The sequence below is a fragment of the Desmodus rotundus genome, chromosome 3 (genome assembly GCF_022682495.2).
Source record: "Desmodus rotundus isolate HL8 chromosome 3, HLdesRot8A.1, whole genome shotgun sequence".
Taxonomy (NCBI): Eukaryota; Metazoa; Chordata; class Mammalia; order Chiroptera; family Phyllostomidae; genus Desmodus; species Desmodus rotundus.
This window is the reverse complement of record NC_071389.1, coordinates 198,703,450-198,723,093: the sequence shown is the minus strand read 5'-3', so window position 1 is coordinate 198,723,093 and position 19,644 is coordinate 198,703,450. Positions and strand designations below refer to the sequence as shown.

Sequence of the window (19,644 nt, the reverse complement as noted above, 5' to 3'; positions counted from 1 at the left end):
TGCCCGCCAGTCACACCAGGGTGCCTGCCCAGGAGAAAGGAGACAAAACTACTTCTACAAAAGACAGGAATACGGGGTCCAGGGCCCACCTCCACTCCACATCAACCCAAAGCCCTCCCTTGTCCCTCCTCCTTCCCCAGAAGGTCCTCAATGCACCCCTCGGACAGCTTCAGCCTCTCCTCAGCCACTCCCTGGGCCCCTGCCTCCCCCCGCAAACCCTGCAGACTGCCTACACGCTTGTGTCACTCTCTGTGGCTCAAGGGCATCGGCCTGGCTGTGTCACAGGGCCCTTGGACCAAAAAGACCCTCAGAGAATTTCCCCCGAACAGGAGCAACCCGAAGGTACCGGAGGGTTGGGTGCTGACGTTGGCCCACAAGAACTAACAGCGCTCTATCGTCATCCACATTCACAGAGGGCCCCTCCCCGTAAAAGCACAGACTGACACAGGCTGACTCAGGGGCCCAGCAACCTCTCAACCTCAGTGCGACCATCAGTGGGCCCAGGGGACGGTGTCGGGGTGTCAGGGGAAGAGGAACCTGTCCGGTGCATTGCAGGAAGTTTCTCAGCCCCCCAGGGAGCACCTGCCACACGCCACTGGCACCACCTCACCCAGTGTGACAACCCAACCTGTCCCCAGATGTCGCTGCCAAGAAGGCTTGCATTTCAAGGGCAGGGGCCCTGCCCCGGGGAGGGGCAGCTCTGGGAAGCGAGGGTGGACTAACTCACCAGCCGTCCACGGGAGCAGGACAAGATCTGTGCCCAGCTTTCTCCAAAGCCCGGCTCTTCCGAGCAAGTTTGTGATTTTGGCATTTTTTTGAACAGCACTATGGCCTTGCTCTCAGGCTGGCCATCCGTTCAGTCAGTTTTAACATCTTTTAGAGGGAAGTCCGATGGCCCTGAAGTCCCCGTGACTCCCACGGGGAAGGCCGACAGCAGGGCCAGTGGAGCATGAAGAAGTGGCCTCCATCACAGGTCGCTAGGTGTCCCTCGCCCACCCCTGGAGCAGCATCTTCTCCGGCCAGTGCTGCTGGACGCCAGCAGCCCCCGTTCTGATCTGGGACCAGGCAGAAGGGCCGCCCGCCCCACTCTGTTCTTCGTGACCACTCACCTGCAGCTGTGACTGCCACCCGTCCCCCGTGGCTCCCGCCCACAGGACCCTCAGCCTCTGCCCACCCAGGGCTGTTTGCTGGCTCCCGCCCACGTCCTCGCCCCCCTGCCAGCTCCTGCTGAGCGGGGCTCGGCGGGGTCATGGGGCCCAGCACCTGGCCCTGGGCAGGCGCAACCAGAGGCAGCGGCAGCGGCCCATGCTCCTGGGCTCTGTACCGGGAAACAGAAGCACTCTGTCTGCTCCACACGGGGCTCTCCTCACGCTGGGCGGGCCGGATCAACAACACATCAGGGTTTGAGTGGCTTTTATTGAACATCCAGAAATCCAAAGTAAACATGGTTTAAAACGATTCAAAAGACAATGACACGCTGGCACGTGGAGGGGGTGGAAAAGGACTCGGTGGCTTTGGAACAACAGAGCTCCGTGTCACGTCCAATTAGGACATGGGCACTGTTCTCTGGATTCGGTGCTGCGGTTGTTCTGGGGGGACTGCGCTTCAGGCAGGCGCCCCGGGGCCAGGGAGGGCGCCACGGACACACCCACAGAGAAGGACACAGACAGGAATTTCACCCTCGGCCCTGCGGAGCCTTACTCAGCTCCCACCGAGTTCCTGCGGGCCGGGGTCCCTCTCCAAAAAAACGCAGTTCCCTGAAAATGTGCGTCCCAGAACTTCCTGGAATTAAGGAAAGTTTTTCGGCTACCCCAAGAAGATGCCCCACTTCTCTGACCTGGAACTCACGGCCAGACCACTGCTGTCCCCAAGCCCATGGGGATGATGGGTTGATCAGGCAGAAGGCTCATTCCCCACAGCAGAGCCACCCCAGACTCCAGCCCCACCCAGGCCCTGCAGTGGATGCTGACTCACACTGGGACGTGGGAGAAGGAAAATGGGCCTGGCACAGCCCTCGGTGGTCCTTCGGGGTGTGTGGAAGGCACACCCTCACCTTTGCACCAACCGGCACACCAATAATTTGGATACAGGGTCACACCCTCTGCCGGAACCATGGCCTCACGCAGTCAGTCAGCATGAGGTAGCCACCTGGGTGATGAGGTGAGACGGGACACTTCCACGGGCCGGCTCCGACCCAGCCCAGCCCGCGGCAAGAAACACAGACATTCCTTAAGCGCATCTGTCCCTCCCCAGGCGGGCGGCAGCTGGGCCATCTGGGTCTTGGACGCCAGTGCGCCAACGAAATGAAAACAATATAGAGCGTCCAGGGAGGAGGGACGTGGGGGACATTCCTGTCACAGCAAAAGCCTCTGGGCCTTCCGAGCAGAGTTTTAAAAACTGCAGGCGCTTTGCACTGGAAAGGCCTCCTTCCGAGGGCAGCCCTCCCAGGAGGGGCCGCCAGACCCGCAGGCTGATGAGGCCCCATCAGTGCCACCCGAAGGGACGCAGGGCGCCCCTCCCGGGGCCCGAGGGTTTGGTTCCGGCTTTATTGGCTTTTTCCCTTTCGCTGTTCGATCCAAGCCGACAACCTCTGACTCAGCTCACGGAGGAGCGAGCCCCCGGTGAAGCGGGGCCTCTCACCAGAGCACCGAGCCCCAGTGCTGGGGCCCTGCATTTGAATCACACGGAAAGGAAGTCAATTAGAGAATGGGGGGGGGGCATAACTGCAGGCTTGTGGGGAAGCCAGAGCCCCTTCCTGCAGGGGAGCGCAGGGGACGTCCCCGCCGAGGTCACTCCATGTTCTTGTACTTGGTGAACAGGTTGTAAAGAACCCGCAGGGTGGATTTGAGGTCCAGGTTCACCACGTCTGCAGAAGGAAACAGGGAGGCCGTGTGCAGGACAACCTGGGGGGCGCTGGGCCGGGTGCCCCGCCCACGGCTAAGCATGGCTGCGTCCCATCACCCAGGACACTCGGAGCAGCACTGCCCCCAGACACAGGCCTCCGCAAGCACCCCCAGGCCACCCCTGTGGGGTGTGCCCCTGCGGTGGCCGGGACAGGTGCCCCTTCGTCCCCTTTAGGATCAGCATCAGGACGAGAGTGACAACCGATGACATCCACATGGGATGGGGTCGACAACGGCCAAGGACATTTGCAGGGGACCAAACAGTCACCGGCTAACCTGGCCTGTAGCAGGGTCAGGCCTCCTGCGGGGGTGGGGTTGTGGTCGCCGTCCCACCCCTCAAGTTTGGGCACATGGCCTGGCCTGCCCCAGGATGCTTTGGGGATGACAGCTGGGGCCCAACAGTGTGGCGCCTTCTTTGGTAGGAAGGGCCCCCCTCCTCCTGGTAAGTGAGGCCCCAAGTTCTCAGCCTCAATTACCCTGAGACCTCAACAAGTGACTAGGGGTGGAGGGCTGTGTTCATGGGTCACGGGGTGGAACTCCTGTCCCTGGAGGGGCCTTAAATGTCCAAGCTGGGCGTCTAGGGGTCACGAACCCACCCACCCAGAAGTCACGCTGTGGCTGGAGGGCAGTGGGGTCCCCGGGCCAGGAGCCGCTGTGCCACCTGGGAACTGGTTAGAAACAGGACTTGCCGGGCCCACCCTGCAGGCCCTGCATCAGAATTTGTTCTTGAGGAAGCCCTTCTCTAGACGTTCCCTCAGGGGAAGAGAACCCCGGAACAGCTCATTTACGGGGAGGGCGTCCAGGGAGGGCAGGGAGGCGGGGCCTGGCTCCTCCCAGCTCGGCCCCTCACTGAGCAGGAGCGCACCACCCCCTGCTCTGAGCATCCACCTTTGCTGGCCACCAGGATGCAGACCGACAGCCATTAACCTGCAGGAAGCCCATGCTTTCCTTCCAGGCCAGGATACAGCCCCCGCCACACCCGCCTGAGCACTGGGCCCTGGAGAGGCACCAGACCCTGAGGCTGTGGGACAGGACGCAGCCTCCACATCAAGTGGTCACTGAGGAACCAGCACGGGTGGCTCCATTGGCACAACCCTCCCAGTTCCCCAAACCAGGAACCTGGGGGTCCCAGGGGCGACCCGGGGTCGGCAGAGCCGGCCTGTGAGCCACCAAGTTGCAGCCCCATTGGGAGAGGCAGGTCCGGCCTCCCACCACCTGGGAGACCCAGCCGTACCTCCCAGCCATGCCCAACCCTGCCCAAGGGCCCCAGTAGGGGCATTACCTTCTGGCCGCGCCTTGGGTTTCTTGAGCCCTCCGTCCAGCATCAGTTCAAAGGCAAAGGACACGTTGTGGACCTGCCAAGGGTGCAAGAGTTGACGCCGGGGCCGAGGCTGTCCCCAGGCCCACCCACTGCCCACCACCTTCCTTCTTAAAGGTCAGATGGGAGCAGGCGTGGACGGACCAGGTCCCTGCAAGGACCATGAGGATCCAGGTACCCGGCGCAGGGCATGGGCGCAGAGGTCTGTGAGGGCAACACACGCTCACTTATGGTCCTTCCTCCCCCGCCAGGGGTCTGATCAGGGGCGGCTGGGAGACGCAGAGGTGAAAGCACAGAGCCTGCGCTGAGGGCTTGGGGTCCCTGAGTGTCTGCCCCAGGCCCCGGCACATCCACACTGTGAGAAGGGACAGTGGCCCCATTTTATAGATAAGGAAACTGAGGCTTGAAGAAGACAAGTCACTTCCCAGGGGTACCAGCCCTGTGCTGTCCCCAGCAGAGAGCAGCCCTCTCTTCCCGAGCACCTGCCCCTCGCCACCGGCTGGTCACTGGATCTGCACGCGCCCAGCAGGCTGTGGTGGAGGCAAAGACAGGGCGGAAGGACACAGGCCCAGGCAGAAGAGCCGGGTTTAGATATCAGCCCAGCTTGGGAACCAACGTCTTCTCGGCGCCTCCCTGGGGGTCCCCATGGCCTGGTGGCTGCTCCCCATACTCCCAGCACTGGCAGGTAACTGGCAGGGGGATGTCGTCGGTGCCTGGCCCCCAGCAGGTCAGGCCTAAGACCTCGGAGGAGAGGCGGCTCCTCAAAACTGCTCGACACTGAGCATGGGTGGGTCACAACCCCCCCACCCTGGCCCCACGGAGACAGCAGTTCAGGGGACGCTCCCTTCCAAGTCCCCATGCAGCCCCTCAGCCCCACAGCCATTGGCTTGGAAGCAAGACTTTCCTCCTGCTTTCTCCTTAGTCTGAGGAACTGCCAGGCAGGACATGGCCACCATCCTCCGCCTGTCTGTCAGGGCCCTACCTTCGCCCCGAGCCCGGGCCCCAGACAGCACACTGAGCATGGCCGTGGGACCACCCTCCCTGACTGTGACTGCAGAGCGACACAGCTCCCGGGCCCCAGGGACCAGGCCTGCACACTGAGCCCACAGCCCCATGCCAGAGCTGGGAGCCAGCCACATGGCAGGACACCCAGCAGTCCTTTCTCCCTGCAATTCGAAGGATTTTGGAGACCCTGACCCAGTGAGAGAAGACTAGAAGGTCCCAGAATGGAGTGGGCTCTTCCCCTGCTGCCCGTGTAACTGACCTTGGGCTGTCTCAGCCCTCCCGACATTCTGTTTTCTCATCGGGGACAGAGGGAAGCAGATGGGGGGACAGAGGGACAGGACTTTGAAACTGCGGAGCCCTTTCTGGTACTTGCTTCTAGGGATAACCTCCAAGTGTGCTGCAGAGAGTGAGGGGCGCTGTGGAACCTTTCACAAAGCTGAGGGATGGGCACAAAGAGTGCCTAGCAAAATGGCCAGTGCACAGTAAGACCCATCCGTGGCTCTAGAATGAAGAGCTGTGGGTGGTACCCCAGCCCCAAAGGTAGTTCAAAGGGCGCAGGCGGCGCGTCTGCAGGAACCGAAGGGCCCGGCCTCATTCCTCAGATCCACTGCGATCGTTCAGAACATGGGCCCACCATGCATCTCTGATCTGAACCACCATCTCCGGGTGCCAGAGCAAAGGGGCCCCGCTGCACCCCACCACCACCATCTACCACATCTGCACGCAGTGCCTGGGACCAGCCTGAAGCGGGCTCAGGTCTATGCAGCCGGGAAACATCGCCCGTAAGCTGGCTGGGGGGACCAGGAGGCGTAATAGCCTCACGGCGCAGGAAGAACCTCCCGGGGCTCCATGATACCTCCGCTCCCTGTGAGGGGAGAAGGGAGGATGCAAGGGTGGGGCTCACAGGCTGATAAGGAGCCCCCAGAACCAGCCTCCTCCCCAGGACAGCTCCCACTGCCCCAAGGCCACCACCAGGTTCCACTTCCCAAGGGGCAGTGGTCTCTCCCTGCGCTGGACACCACTGCTGGGACCGCCTTCTCTTCCTGGTTCCCGTTCAGAGGCACAGGCGGACTGAACAGGAATGAGCGGGCCTCACTCCTCCCAGGCCAGGGCAGCGACCGGCAAGGACTCTCATCCCGTTCTAAAGGGAAGAAGGCCGGGCAGGGAGCTTCGCCTGGATCCCCTGGCTAACGTCACTGCTCTCCCCAGCTCTCTTATGAACTGGGACCAAGAAAAGCTCTCTCCGAAACGGTGTTTCTGCTGCCACCACGTTGGGCCTGGACATGCATGAGCCTTGTCACCATACTGGAACCTCCCCAGACGTCGCACCACACAGTGCCCCTGCCTGGGTTCTGCCGTCTCGCTGCGCCCCTGCTCACACACTCCCGGGTCCCCGTGGGCTCTGATGTGCTGGGACCCGTGTAATTGCTCTGACTCCGTCTCAGCTGCAGCACGAGACCGACCTGCAGCCATGAGCAAACAGCCTGCCAGGGGCCAGAGGAGAAAGGGATAAACACCGGCCCCGCTTCCAAAGCTTCCTCTGGCTGTCTGCCTCTCCGACTCACGGGTCTAGCAATTTAGGGAAATGAAATGACAGATGCCCGTGTGTCCAAAGCAATATGGTCAGTCCACACACCAGATTTCCAAAAGCAACTAAATCCTGGCAGATGGCTGAACTTGGGGAGGCCCTGGGGAGGGAGCAAGTGGCCCAGTGACACAGGGCAGGGACACCAGAGAACCAGCCACCCACAGGTAAAGGGTAGGCCCCTCGATCCAAACAGCCCTGACTGGGGAGTTTTCCCACAAGCAACCCGCAGGAATGAAGTGTGTACATTCAAGAAGGTGCCCACTGTGTGAACAGGGAAAAACAGGGACACACTGACTGCGCGACTGGGGGAAGCCGCAGCCACTCCACGGGGCCCTGCACCACGCGCCACCCCTGAAGAGGGCACCCGGGAGGCTGGAGATGCAGCGGGGACCCCAGACGTGACACATGCGTGGCGAGAGCAGGGGACGGATGTGTGGCTGCACCGACACTTGACCACAATGGCTAAGGACGACCCCTCCCCGTGGGGAAGGACCGGAAGAGAGTGCGGCACCCGGCACTGCCAGCGGGCTTCTTCCCGGTGCCGGGGTCTGTCCAATTGCAGTGCCGCCTGTGGCGCAGCTTTGTGTTTGTGTTTGGAGACCGGAGCACACCCCAGAGTCCTCGGCCCATGCCAGGCATTTCCGGGACGCAGGCGTGCACACACCTTCTGGTCGAAGCTGTCCGGGGTCAGGTAGAAGTTGTGCAGGGGGACAAAGTAGTCCTCCAGCAGGCCCATCAGCAGAACCAGGTACACGCCATCTGCAAACTAGAGAAACACTCGGTGACGCCCTGGGTCACACACGGCGTCGGTGAGCGCTATGTGTCCACTTGAGAGCAGGAAGATGCTTCTAAGCAAAATGGTGCGTCTCTGGTTCGGGCAAGAGAACCTGCAACCTGGGGGCACCTGGGGCAGGCACTGCACTGGGGGCTGGGCATGACCGCACGTGTGTTCAGGGGTGGAGCAGAGCTGCGTGGACAGGACTGTGGCTCCGGGACCAGACCATGCAGCCTTGAGGCCTGTCCCCCACCACTGACTTGGGGACAACGCAGGCTCCCTCTCTCAGAGGTGGTGGGCAGGTCCAGGGGCCGGTGATTCGCTGCCACTCCATGGGCTCAGTGGTGGCCTGTGCTGTGCTTTGGGGTCTGCAGCCCCGGCTGCTCTCTGGGCGGTGCTCCTCGGTTGGGCAGACCAGTTGAAGTTGATAGAGATCAAATCGAAACATTGAGAACAATCAATGTTCTACCATGTGGGAGTTCTACCACATACAGAAAATATCCAAATCGAGAACGTTATTGTTGAAAATGAAAAATGTGTCTTTTATTTTACGGAAACCATACGGACTTTTTGGGCAACCCAGTATTTATTAAAAATACGCCATTCCACGGCAACAAAAGAAAAGAGTTCCCTGCATTTCTGCGGCCTCTGATCTCTTCTGGTAGACCAGTGGTTAAAAATTCTTTTAAGATACTACATGATACAGTGTGGTGATGGAAGAGCAGTGGAGATACCCACTGAGTAAATCAGGATCAATGCACATTTCGCTTCCCAGCCTCCGTCTGTTATACTGGCGTGACCGGCCCAGGACGGCTGGGAACCGCCACGAGGACGTGTCTCTCCACGCTGAGATGACCGCTGCGGCCATCCAGCACCCCCTCTCCACCTGCTCCATGGCTCCCCTTCCAGGAGTGAGCCCCGAGGGGACAGAGGACTGAACAGGGCCGCAAAGACGCTCCCTGCACTGTCAGTCACAAGAGCAGGAAATGCCCCGTCATCATCAGGGACGGGGCTAATGATGCGCAGCCTCGGACGAACAGACAGCAGCTATTAAACGTGACAAACACAGACGACAGGCCAGGCAACGGAGATAAGAGTAGACAGAAACACATACACACACACTCACACACAAAGATGCCCACAATATATTAGGTAACCAAAAGCACATCACAAACAGCACAGTACACTCCATTGCCATTTAGAAAATACATTTATGCATATAAAATAGCTAGAAAAATACACACCCACCCGTGAATGGCAGTGACCCCTGGAGAGGATGGCGGGGGAGGCTGTGGGGAGGGAGGAAGGACCAGAGGCTAAGTGTGCAATGTTTGTAAAGTGCTAAAAAGAATAAATGCATTTGCACACAACACACACACACACATGCACATTAAAAACGGGCCTCTGGCCCTGGCTGGTGTGGCTCAGTGGATTGAGTGCCGGCCTGCAAACCAAAGGGTGGCCAGTTCAAGTCCCAGTCAGGGTACATGCCTGGGTTGTGGGCCAGGTCCCCAGCAGGGGGCGCACAAGAGGCAACCACACATTGATGTTTTTCTCCCTCCCGTCCCCTTTCTAAAAATAAATAAATAAATACAAATCTTAAGAAAAATAAATCAATAAAAACAGGCCTTTGGCTCTCAGATACACACCCACACTGTCCAGGATTAACGACACACAGAGAAAAGCTCCGAGCCTACCCTCTCAGCACAGCATCTCTGCGTGATGTGTTACAGAGCGTTTTTATTGGCTTTGCGTCTCTGCATTGTCAGACATTTCTACAATGAACCTGAATTACTTTTTTAATTAGGAAAGCAAATGAGAAAAGTTAAAGAGAAAGAAATGAATGCAAGCACCCAGGGCTTTAGGAAGGATCAGCTGTGCATTTCAGAAATTGGTACCCAGAATTCGCAGCTCCGAATTCCAGCCCCAGCTAATCCCGAGAAAATTATGTTTTGTCTTGAACACCTGCTGCGTGCTCAAAACATAGTTTCCTGATGCTGCTTTCGTTCTGGGTGGGGGTGGGGGAGGGCTCAGTGGACCCGTGGACCACACAGGGGTTAGGGATGCTGACATCCCAGGTAGTCGAGAATCCACGTACCGTGTGCTGTATTCTTACAACAAAGAATGCTGGAGAAAAGATGTTATTAAGAAAATCACAAAGAAGAGAAAATACATGTACAGTTCTGGGCCACAAGTTCACGTTGCTTGTTTACAAGACCTGCATCAGTGTTGCCTCCCACGAAACGAAACCGCTGTAGGTGTTACAGTGTTACTAACACAAGACACCAAAACTGAAAGAGAACGTGAAAAAAGTATCTATTTACAAGCATAAGGACTCGTGCCTTAATAACAAAGAAGCAGCGATAGGATTGTTTTGTTAGTAACGAAAAATACCAAAAAAATTTTCCAATAGACTTGTTGGACAAAAATCCACCTGTAACTGGACCCAGGCGGTGCAAACCCGGGCTCTTCAAGGGCCCACTGTGCTTCACATACTCGCTGCAGATGAAAATGCTCTGCGCCTGTTCGCTGCAGGTATCTAGTGAGCATTTGCTGGGGGCCAGGGGACAGAACATTCTAGACTGACGGACCGGCACAGGCAGAGGCTCTTTGGTGGGGTAGTGTGGCAGCTTGGAGGGCGTTCGGGGTGGAACTGCACCCCCCCCTCAAAGAGATGGGTTGGCCTCCCAGCCCCCAGGCCCTGGGAATGCAATCTTATGGGAAACGGCCCTTCTGGAAGTGACCAGTGCAGATGAGGTCAGCCGGGTGGGCCCTGCTCCGACGTGGCTGACGTTGTTACAAAAGCGTTGTCACGCTTGTGATGGTGAGGCGGAGACCAGGGTGAAGACAGCCACAACCCCATGGACATCCAAGGTTGCCAGCCAACCCCACACTCCCCGCCGCCCCAGGACCTGTAGCCTCCAGGGCTGGGAGGGAATGAATGTGATGTGCTTTGCCCCCACAGCCCCAGGACGCAAAGACAGCAGGTCTGAGGGGCGGCGAGGGCGGCTGGGGCTGCAGGGCGGGCATTCCTGCCATTCCAATGAGGTGTCATGTGATGTGCTCATGGTCCCCCCACCCCGGGGTCAGAGCACCGGCTGGACACGACGCAGGACGCAGAACGCAGCTCACCTGGGTCTCCAGTTCCGTCACCTCCAAGTTCAGCTTGTTCAGATGCTTGTTCACAAACGTGATGAGGGACTGCCGAGGCAAAGGACACAAGAGCCATGAGAGAGACCCCACTCTGTGCCCCCCACCCCCCCGCTTTGTGAACCGCTTCCCTAGGCCCCATTTACCAAAATAAAAAGCTCATGTTTAAAACGAAATGTTCTGGTTTCAAGGAGATTCATACGTTCTAACCCCCGGTTTCAAGGAGATTATGCCTAAAACTGCCCCCACTGCAGCAGGAAGCTCACTCTCCTGCTCGCACACGCTCCATCCGTACTCCACGGCCCCGCGGGGGGACCAGTGCCCTTCAGGAGGACACAACTGTCAGGGGGAGGCAATTAAACATTTCAATGTATCCTAAATGTCACCCTGGACGTGGAAGATGGAGAGAGAAAGGCTGCCTGGGGCCACCCCACACACAGGCTTGATCTCGGGGAAGCAGGCATTTGTAAACTGTCACTTGTGACTTTTCTCAGCAAACAGACCCAAGTTTAATGGAAACTCAAGCCCAGGTCCACCCTCCCTCCCCCTGGACGTGACGTCATTTCCTCATTCCTTCCACTCAAATTTACGGAGCAGGTCCCACGGGCCATGTGCTTGGACACGGCGACAGCAGGACAGAGCCCCATCCTGGAGACCCCGTGACCTAATTCCCCGCATACACTCCTAGTGAGGGTGACGGAGAAATCAAGCGACCCGGCAAAGCCGCGGGACGGGAGGAGAGGTCTGGCGAGCCCACGGGAGGGCGAGGGGCTCCCTGCCTGGAAGTGGGGCGCAGCAGGAGCTTTGCACTGGGCCTGGGGGAGGGGGCGATGAGCAGAGCAGGCCCCCAGCTGTGAGCACCTGTGCAAACGCTGTGGGCTCTTGGGGCCGGGGCTGGATGGGCTGGATGTGGGAGGGATGGGACGGAGGAGGGTCTGGGAAGACCTGGACAGGTGCGCAGGGAGCCCTGACACGGCAACTCTCAGTGTGGGAGCGGGAAGGGCCAGGCGGGGCGCAGAAAGCTGTGGGGCAAATGGAAGGATTGCGTCTCCCTCAGTGCTCAGGTCCAAGTGTGCAAAGTCCGGCTTTTCGAAGAACGACGTGGCCTCGTGGCTGCCGACAGACGAAAGCTCACCCACCCGCACACACGACAGCGTGTCCAACACCTCTGGTGACCGGGCACTGAGCAATGGACCCGCACCCAGACATGGTCACAGGTTACGCTTGCGCACCCTGTGAGGTGGGGCTGCCTCTGTCCCTCCTTGACCGATGGGGAAACTGAGGCACGGCATGCAATCTGGCTCAGGCCACGCGGCTGCTAAGTGAGGGAGATGAGTTGACCTATCCACTGAGCCAGGGACGCCGGGGCCAGATGTGGCCGGGGCGGGATGGGGGTCTCTGCTGACCCAAGGATGCTAGGAAGCCTCCACCCCGAAGGACGAGTGGAGTGAATCTGTGGCCTCCTGCGAAGCACGTCCGAGAACTGCTGACCTCCCGGCCCCAGCCCGGCCCAGCAGGTGGGCTCCACGGCCACGTCACGTGTTCCCCCCAAAACGGGCAGGCAGATCTGGCTCCTGACGTGCACATCTGGAAAGTGCCTCCCCCCGAGCTCTCTCTGGGAGGATTCCGGCGCGGCCGTGTCTTACAGTCTCTGAGAAACCCAGCAGTAAGAGACTGCTCTGGCTCCCCAGGTCCCGCCACACCGCTGCCAAATGTGTCGTCGTCCGAGAAGGACAGGCGCTGTGTGATCTCACTTGCCGTGGAGTCTAACCAACAACCTGAACTAACACACCACACAGAGCAGACTCGGAGATGGAGAGCGGATGACAGCTAGTAGTGGGGGGAGGGGAGGAAAAAGGACTCGGGGATGGATGTGGCAACAGGGAGGGGACTGCTGGTGGGGGAGTATAAGGGGACTAAACGGTAATGGAAAAAATACAAGACTAAATTTTTTTTAAAAATAGACCTGTTTGGGGAAATTGTCCTAGACAAAGATTGTCCCCTGGGTTGCAGGCAGAAATGGTCGCTTCCCAGATGGCCCAGGAAGGCAGGACGCACACCTGCCCTACTGCCACCGTCCCCGGTGATGCGCCTGCTGGGGCTCAGATGACCCCACGTGCTGTAGGCTGGCACTCAGTTCCCCCTGGGGGATCAAGCCCTCCTGGTAGAGCCCCCCTGGAAGCTCATTACTCCCCAGCCCCCGACTCCAGAGGCTCGGGTTCAACTGGGTTTCTCCATCTATAAGGCTACAGGCAGGCTGCCGGGGTGGACGGTGAGGGGCCTGTTCTCCTGGCTCCTGTCTCAGGGGAAGTGGGCCAAGTCCACGTGCAGAATGGCTCCAGCAACAAAGGCCTCCTGTCTGTGGTGAGCGCAGCATCGTGCTAATGAGGTCAACGAGGCCCACAGGCTGACCCGCTCGCAGGCATTTCCACACTGAATAAAAGCCCCGCTTTGGAACAAACCGCCACACGGCCCGCCTGGGGACTCACTCCACGCAGCAGTGGGTGGGCGGGCAGGCAGGCGGGCAGATACCCAGCCAGCAGAGATGTTGTTGAGTTGAAAGCTGCCAGTTTCATGCACTGGAGTTACCGTTTGACTGTAATTACGCTTCAATCCGTGTGGCAAACATTTCAGAGACTTCAAACACTTCCCCACCCCCTTCCCGGCACAGCATCCGCGCTGCAAGGAGCCAGGTGCCTACCTTCTTCACCACGTTGAGCTTGTCCGGTGCGTGGTCGAAGAGGGTGTCGAAGGCGTCCCGCTCTGCGAGACAGGGAGACACAGGGGAGAGGGTTTTTGGACGCAAAGGGGCTGCTCCACCCCCCCGCCCGTCTGTCCCAGGAAAAGGCGGCTTCTATCCCTCGGGAGGTCCTGCCTGCCTGGAACCCTTTCAGCTCCTGCCAGAACCGAAGTGCAGGTACCAGCCAGGAAAAGGTGCTTGGAGTTCCTTCTAACTGAGGGTCTGTCCTCCAACCTGAGACTCACAGGGAGCAGACGGACATCAGCCCCCCAGCCGTCGGAGGCCTGGGGGTGTGCTTTCCCACACTCCTCGCCTACAGCACATCCGTGGCTCCACCAGGCCACCTCTTCCCCATCCCACAGCTGCTCATGGCTGCCCCCCACAAGCCCCACCGCCCCTTACTTGGGTGCAGCCATGGCCTCTGGCTTAACACTCCACTCCAGGCCCCTAGGACCCATTCTTCCCAGCGGGTGGGCAAGCTTTTTCAAGTGTAAATTAGCCCATTTCTTGCCTCCTCCCCATTCGACAGCTGCTCATCACTCTTAAAGTAAAAACCGTCCTGCCTCCCATGGGCGCGGGGAGCTCAGAGAGCACAGCGTCACCCCGACACACTCAGCCTCCCTGATATCACGCCGCCAGCTGGCTTATGGGCAGCTGCTCTGTCACCCGCTCACCACAGGGCCTTCGCACCTGCCGCTCACTGGCCTCCCTTCCTGCAGGCCACTCAGAAATGACCGCCTCTGAGGCGCCCCCGACGGCTGTGGAACAGCCCAGTGCACTGTCTGCCTCTTACCCGGGGGCACTTTTCACAGCAGTCAACGGCTACTTGAGCGCACGCTGTGCTTTTCTGTCTGCTCCTCATGTGGCTCGTTCCCTGAACTACCTCCGACAGTGAAGGCCCACAGCCCATGCTCGGGACACAGGATGGAGCCAGAGGACACCCCGCCCCAGACTCGCTCTACAGAAACTCTTTCAAGGGGTTCCCCATGTGGGAACATCTGGGGGACCTGAGGCAGCACATTCCACTATGTCTCTCAGCTGTCTGCCTTCGCCCAGGCAGCCCTAACCTGCTCTAACTCCCACGCACAGGCCCAGCTGCCCTGAATTCACACAGGATCAACCCCAAACTTCTCCAGCAAGCGGCGGCTGGAAGCTGAGTCGGCACGGCTCTCGGCAGATGAGGAAGGAGCAGGGCTGGCGGGGGCCCACAGCCTGGACCTGGCCTGATGCTGCCATGGCCGGACCCCAAGGGTCAGGACTGGGACCAGACAGAGGCCGCTACCGGCTGGACCCCAGGCAGGAGGGCTGAGGTCGCCAGTGTGGACGCAGGGCTGTAAGGGGTCACTGCGGGGCAGGAGGGCAGGGGGAGGACATTTGGAAGGGCCTGGGGCTCCCAACTTCTGTCTTGTCCCCCCAAGGTTTCTGGGGTCTGCAGAGAAGTCCTCTACTACTAGCCAGGGCTTAGGCCAAACCCCAATGTGGAGCTCAGTGGGGCTGGGAAACTCAGCCCAGTGGGGCGTGGGCTGGAAGCTCAGCCCGTCGGAGGACAGCCAGGAGGGTGGCCCAGAGCCGGCCCCAGGGGTTCAACAGGACTGTCTGGCCTGACCCGGGGAGGCAGGGGGAAGGGGGCAATGAGAAGCGGAAGGCAGGTCCCAGGCCCAGGAAGCTGGAGGGCCAGGTGTCCTGGAGGAAGCTTCCCAGCCCTTGTCCCCCTGCAGCCGGGACCCCAAAGGAAGATGAGCTGTGCTTGGTATCCACACCAGCTGCGATGGGCAGCTCACACCCCAGCCCAGCCCAGGGGTCCTCCTCCTTGGCTTCAGGGGGAGGGAAGGAAGGCGAGAAGCCAAGAGGAAGGGAGAGAAGGAAGGGGTGTGTGTGTGATATGCACACACGTGGACGTGGCGTGTGCGTGTTCGGTGGGGGTGTGGGGAACGACCAAAAGGTGCAAAGCGTTTCTACCGGCCAACACTTTTGTAATCCTCCAAGTCAGACTATACTCAGTAAGAGTCTGGGTGGTGGGGCTGGGGCGGGGGGGGGACAGGAAGCGGGTAGTGGGGCTCATCTTACAAGCAAAATACAAAATTTAAATGCAGTTTGCAAAAAGCCCCAGCAGCCGAGCAGCGCTTGACGTCAGCCGGGTATATTTAGCTGGGCCACCGCTGGGCTGGCAGAGCCAGGGAGCAGAGGTGGCCTCAGAGCCAGTCACCCGCGGCCAGCACCCTGCGGGCTGGGCCCAGGAGGGACACCAGATCCAGGCTCGAACCTCAGAGTGCCCTGACTTCAGGCAGGTGGCCCCCACCCTAAACCTGTTTCCTCCGCGGTGACATCGGGGTGAGGGTGCCCGTCCCTCACCGTCAGGCTCGGAACGGAGGGGCAAGCACTCTGTCCTGGCAGGCACCCCGCCCCTGACAGCCCCCCGTTGTCCTGCCCCAGACCCTCGCCTCTTCCTCTGGGCACAGTCACAGAAATGAGCGGGAGCAGCCCGTCCTTGGGGGGGGGGGCCCGGCAGGTGGGCAGCTGGGTGAACCAAGCTGGCACAGAGGAGACAGGTGCCCCAAAAGGCCAGAAAGGACACAGAAAGGGGCCAAATCAACCAGAGCGTGCTGGTGTCTGCCAAGTTCAACTTCAGGGATGTCTGGTTTGGTCCAGAGAAAGTTATTTTGTTTGTTTGAGTCCAGCATTTCTTAAATCAGAAGATTTACCCATAGTTCTGAATTTCTGGCGTCTCTAAAGAGCTGGAAGCTGGGGCTCCATTCCCACCCGGCACTGACGCACCACCCACAGCAGTGGGGCGGGGACTCTGCAGTTTGCCCCAGACCCCACCTCTCCCCACTGCCACCCAATGGAGGCTGAAGAGCAGCTGCTGGTTGTAACTTGACACTCCAGCCACTTCCCCTTTCCGTGTGACCAGCCGGGTCCCTGGAGAAGTGTCACACAGGAGCCAGGACGAGAAGAGTCGGGTGGGGCACTCCCAGCAGAGAGAACAGCAAGCAGAGAGGCCTGAGAAGCCCAGAATGGGTGCCCAGCAGTGGCCTGTGAGGGGGTCAGAGGGGCTGGCTCCTGCAGGGTGGGGGGGGACTCTGGGTGAGGGGCTTGGGTGGGCCGTGACCAGGGGTGGTGGTCTGTCCTTCCAGCTGCAGGGTGGAAACAAGCTCAGCTGGCAGAAAGGGGGGGATGTGATGGGAAGGAGCCAGGAGAGGAAGAGGAAGAGGAAGAAAGCTTCTGCTCCCTTCTCCCCACTTACCCAGGAAGGGGGAGGGCCACCTTCCCAGAAAGGCAACCAGCAACCCCGTTTCCATGGAGACCAGGCTGCAGCTCCCCAACGCCCCTGGGGAGAGAAGGGCCTCCCAGTCCCACCTCAGCCAGCGCAGAGGTGGTGTCAGGAGCTGGGGGCGGGGCGTGGGGGGCAGCGTGGACCCCCCCAGCTCAGAGTACTTATGTGAGACACGCCAAGGCTGAGAACAGGCTCCGTGTGAAGCCCGGGGCGGCCACCTGCCGAGGAGGGCCTGCCTGGGGCTCCAGAGGCCCCTGGGTGATGCACGCTGAGGAAGACCCGGCTCCGGCCCTCAGGACGCTTACAGTCAGGCAGCCACGTGTGAACGGGAAGTGGGAAGAGCCAGGGCCCCAGGACGCCCGGGCACCCCGTGTCTGCCAGGCACATGGCAGGCCCGGCGCGAGTACGCACTGACGTGGGGAGCAGAGCAACCTGCTTCCTGGGAGCACAGACGTGCGCAAAGAAGCAACGAGGAGGGACGAGCCACAGGGTGGTCACTCGGGGCAGGGTGGTCCGTAAGTGACCTGGATAGGTGACATTTGAAGGAGAGCTGGAGCAGCTGAGGGAGTAAGCCACGGGGGAGACCTGGGGGGATCCTAGGGCGAGAGAACCCCAGGTGCGGGGTTCTGCGTGTGAAAGCTGAAGGGAATGGGTCCCAGGGCGCAGGGAGGGAGCCCCAGGCGGGCTGGGCTTACAGGGGGAGCGAGGAGGCCAGAGAGGAGGAGGGGGCATCCTGAGGGGTGGTCTGAGAGGGCCTTGAAGGGCACGCAAGGGCTGTGGCTTTGTCTTAAAACAAGGTGGGACATAGAGGAAAGAAGAGTTAGGGGTGCAGGGGTGCTTTAAGAAGCCCGGCCCCGGTGAGAGCGCCCAGGCACCAACTAGAGGGGCCAGCTGGGGGCCAGCACCCCAGGGAGAGCCCAACTGGGGGGGGTGAAGGTGCCCACAGGAGAAGGGCTGGCGGGAGCCCTGCTACGCCCCCCGAGGCTGCCGGTCTGAGTCACCAGGAAACCTGGCACTTGCGTCAGCAAAGCCACCAAGGAGTGGAACTAATTGCCTGCCACGCGCTAATAGCCTGTTTGCATCTCACACGCGTGCAAGAGCCTGTGAGGAATGAGGCCAACTCCGCGGGCTTGTGCTTCCACCATCCCCCCCCCCACCAATGCTCAGCCGGCTCCATGCTCATCAGCACAGCAGCAGCACCCACTGCCACACGGGGACACCTGGCTCTCAGCCCACAGTCCCATCCTGAGCACCAGCCCTGGAGTGCCCACTCACAGCGGGGCCGGGCTTCTCACCCAGCGTCTGCACTCGGCCACGGGTGCCACACAGCCCCCAACGGCGCCGATTCTCCCCAAGTTCCCCAGACCTCAAACCCGGCCTGTCCCAAACACAGGAGTGACAATACCAGAAAACTAGACGACAGCTAAAAATGCTCCAAGGGCCCCACTTGTCACCTCTGCACCTCTGCGACCCACAGGGGTCTGGACCCCTCCCTGCAGAAAGGACAGAGGCGACAGAGGGGCACACTGCACCCTCACACGGGCCTCCACCCAGACACAGGACAGCGCCAGGCTGCCCACGGTGCCAGTCCACCAGGTGTCCCACGCTGGCCCCGCCATGCACAGCACCCCAACTGCTGTCCTGGGACCTCAGCAACTGGACACAGGACGGTTTCCTTTTCTCTGTCCTTTCCTCCCTTTTGTGTAAATTAATAAAGACACTTAAACACCCTTAACTGCTACTTAAAAACATGCTGAAGGCTGCATCTCCCAGGCCCACCTCCCTAACAAAGCTTTAGGGACGTGCATTTTCCCCGCGTGCAAGGCCTTTGAGATCTGAAGAGCCCTCTGCGCACGCTGCTGTGGGCCCCATAATAACCTGAGGGGACAGAGCCTGGTGGCCTGGCCATGGAAGACTCCAGGGAAGCTCTGCACCCCAAGGCCCCGCAGCTCGGGACTAGCTCCAGAGCCGCAGGCACCCGAGGCACACGTGCAAACTTCTATTCACTTCCCACTCTTCCTTCTAACAGCCACACCCCTTCCCCACTCACTGGAGAGCTTGGTGTCTGGGGGTCATTCTGCAAAGCAGTGAGCCTGGCTCAGCCTTCCTCTGGGTTTGAACGCTGCCACGAGCGATCCCTCTGTCCACTGTCCCTTGCTGAGGTGCAGATGGGGTCGTGGGGCTGTACCAGGACAGGGCAACAGCCACCGAAAATGCACAGTAAAAACCATCCACAGAAGGAGCCGGGCCGGCAAGTGCAGCACCCACCGTTATCCTACGGATCCGCTCAGCGACCTTGGACTAACCCGCACCACAGAGGAGGAACAGAGAGGGGAAGGAGCAAGCCAAAGGGCGCCCAGCGGGGATCAGAGCCAAGGCTGCCCGGCTCTGAGGATGTCTGCTGAGCCAGAGGTGTCAAGGTGGAAAGGCTGCACACAAAAGTGTACCCGTAAAGAAACCCTCTCCTGGCTAATGATGCTCCGCACTCGACCAGCATCTCCGCCCTCCCCTCTGTCCTTGCCACTCCCTCTCAGTCCCTGCAGGAGGGCGAGAGCGCATGCCACATCCCGGACTGTCCCTGTCCTCCCTTCCACCACCCGCCCCTCCTCACCACCTGGCCTCGCCCGGCCCCGAGAACAAACACAGCCCACAGCACGGGCCCACGGGAGCCACGAGCACCCTCTGGATGCCAGAACTGTGGGGGGCACAAGCAACAGGCACAGTGGTGCTGCTGCCCCCACGTCACAGCCTGAACCCCGGGGGCTTTCTGGGATGACCCCAAAGTGCCTTGCGACCCCAGACTCCCCAACCTCCTCCCAACCCTGGGGTTACTCACCAAACCGACCCATCATCATCCTGCAAACAAGAAAGAGAGAGAGAGCCGTCAGCAG

General features: G+C 60.1%; 1 protein-coding gene across 2 annotated transcripts in view; it reads right to left on the bottom strand.

The window, feature by feature from the left end:
* Window positions 1–1,396: 1,396 nt before the first annotated feature.
* PARVB (parvin beta) overlaps window positions 1,397–19,644 on the bottom strand; it is a 73,225-nt gene continuing 54,977 nt past the window's right edge. For both annotated transcript variants that reach the window (XM_024579323.4, XM_053919669.2), the window contains exons 8-13: window positions 19,590–19,609; window positions 13,441–13,502; window positions 10,722–10,790; window positions 7,479–7,580; window positions 4,186–4,258; window positions 1,397–2,866 (exon numbers count right to left, since the gene is read on the bottom strand). In XM_024579323.4, the coding sequence (XP_024435091.2) occupies window positions 2,790–2,866; window positions 4,186–4,258; window positions 7,479–7,580; window positions 10,722–10,790; window positions 13,441–13,502; window positions 19,590–19,609 (403 nt within the window). In that variant the 3' untranslated portion in view covers window positions 1,397–2,789. The remainder of the gene's footprint in view (window positions 2,867–4,185; window positions 4,259–7,478; window positions 7,581–10,721; window positions 10,791–13,440; window positions 13,503–19,589; window positions 19,610–19,644) is intronic.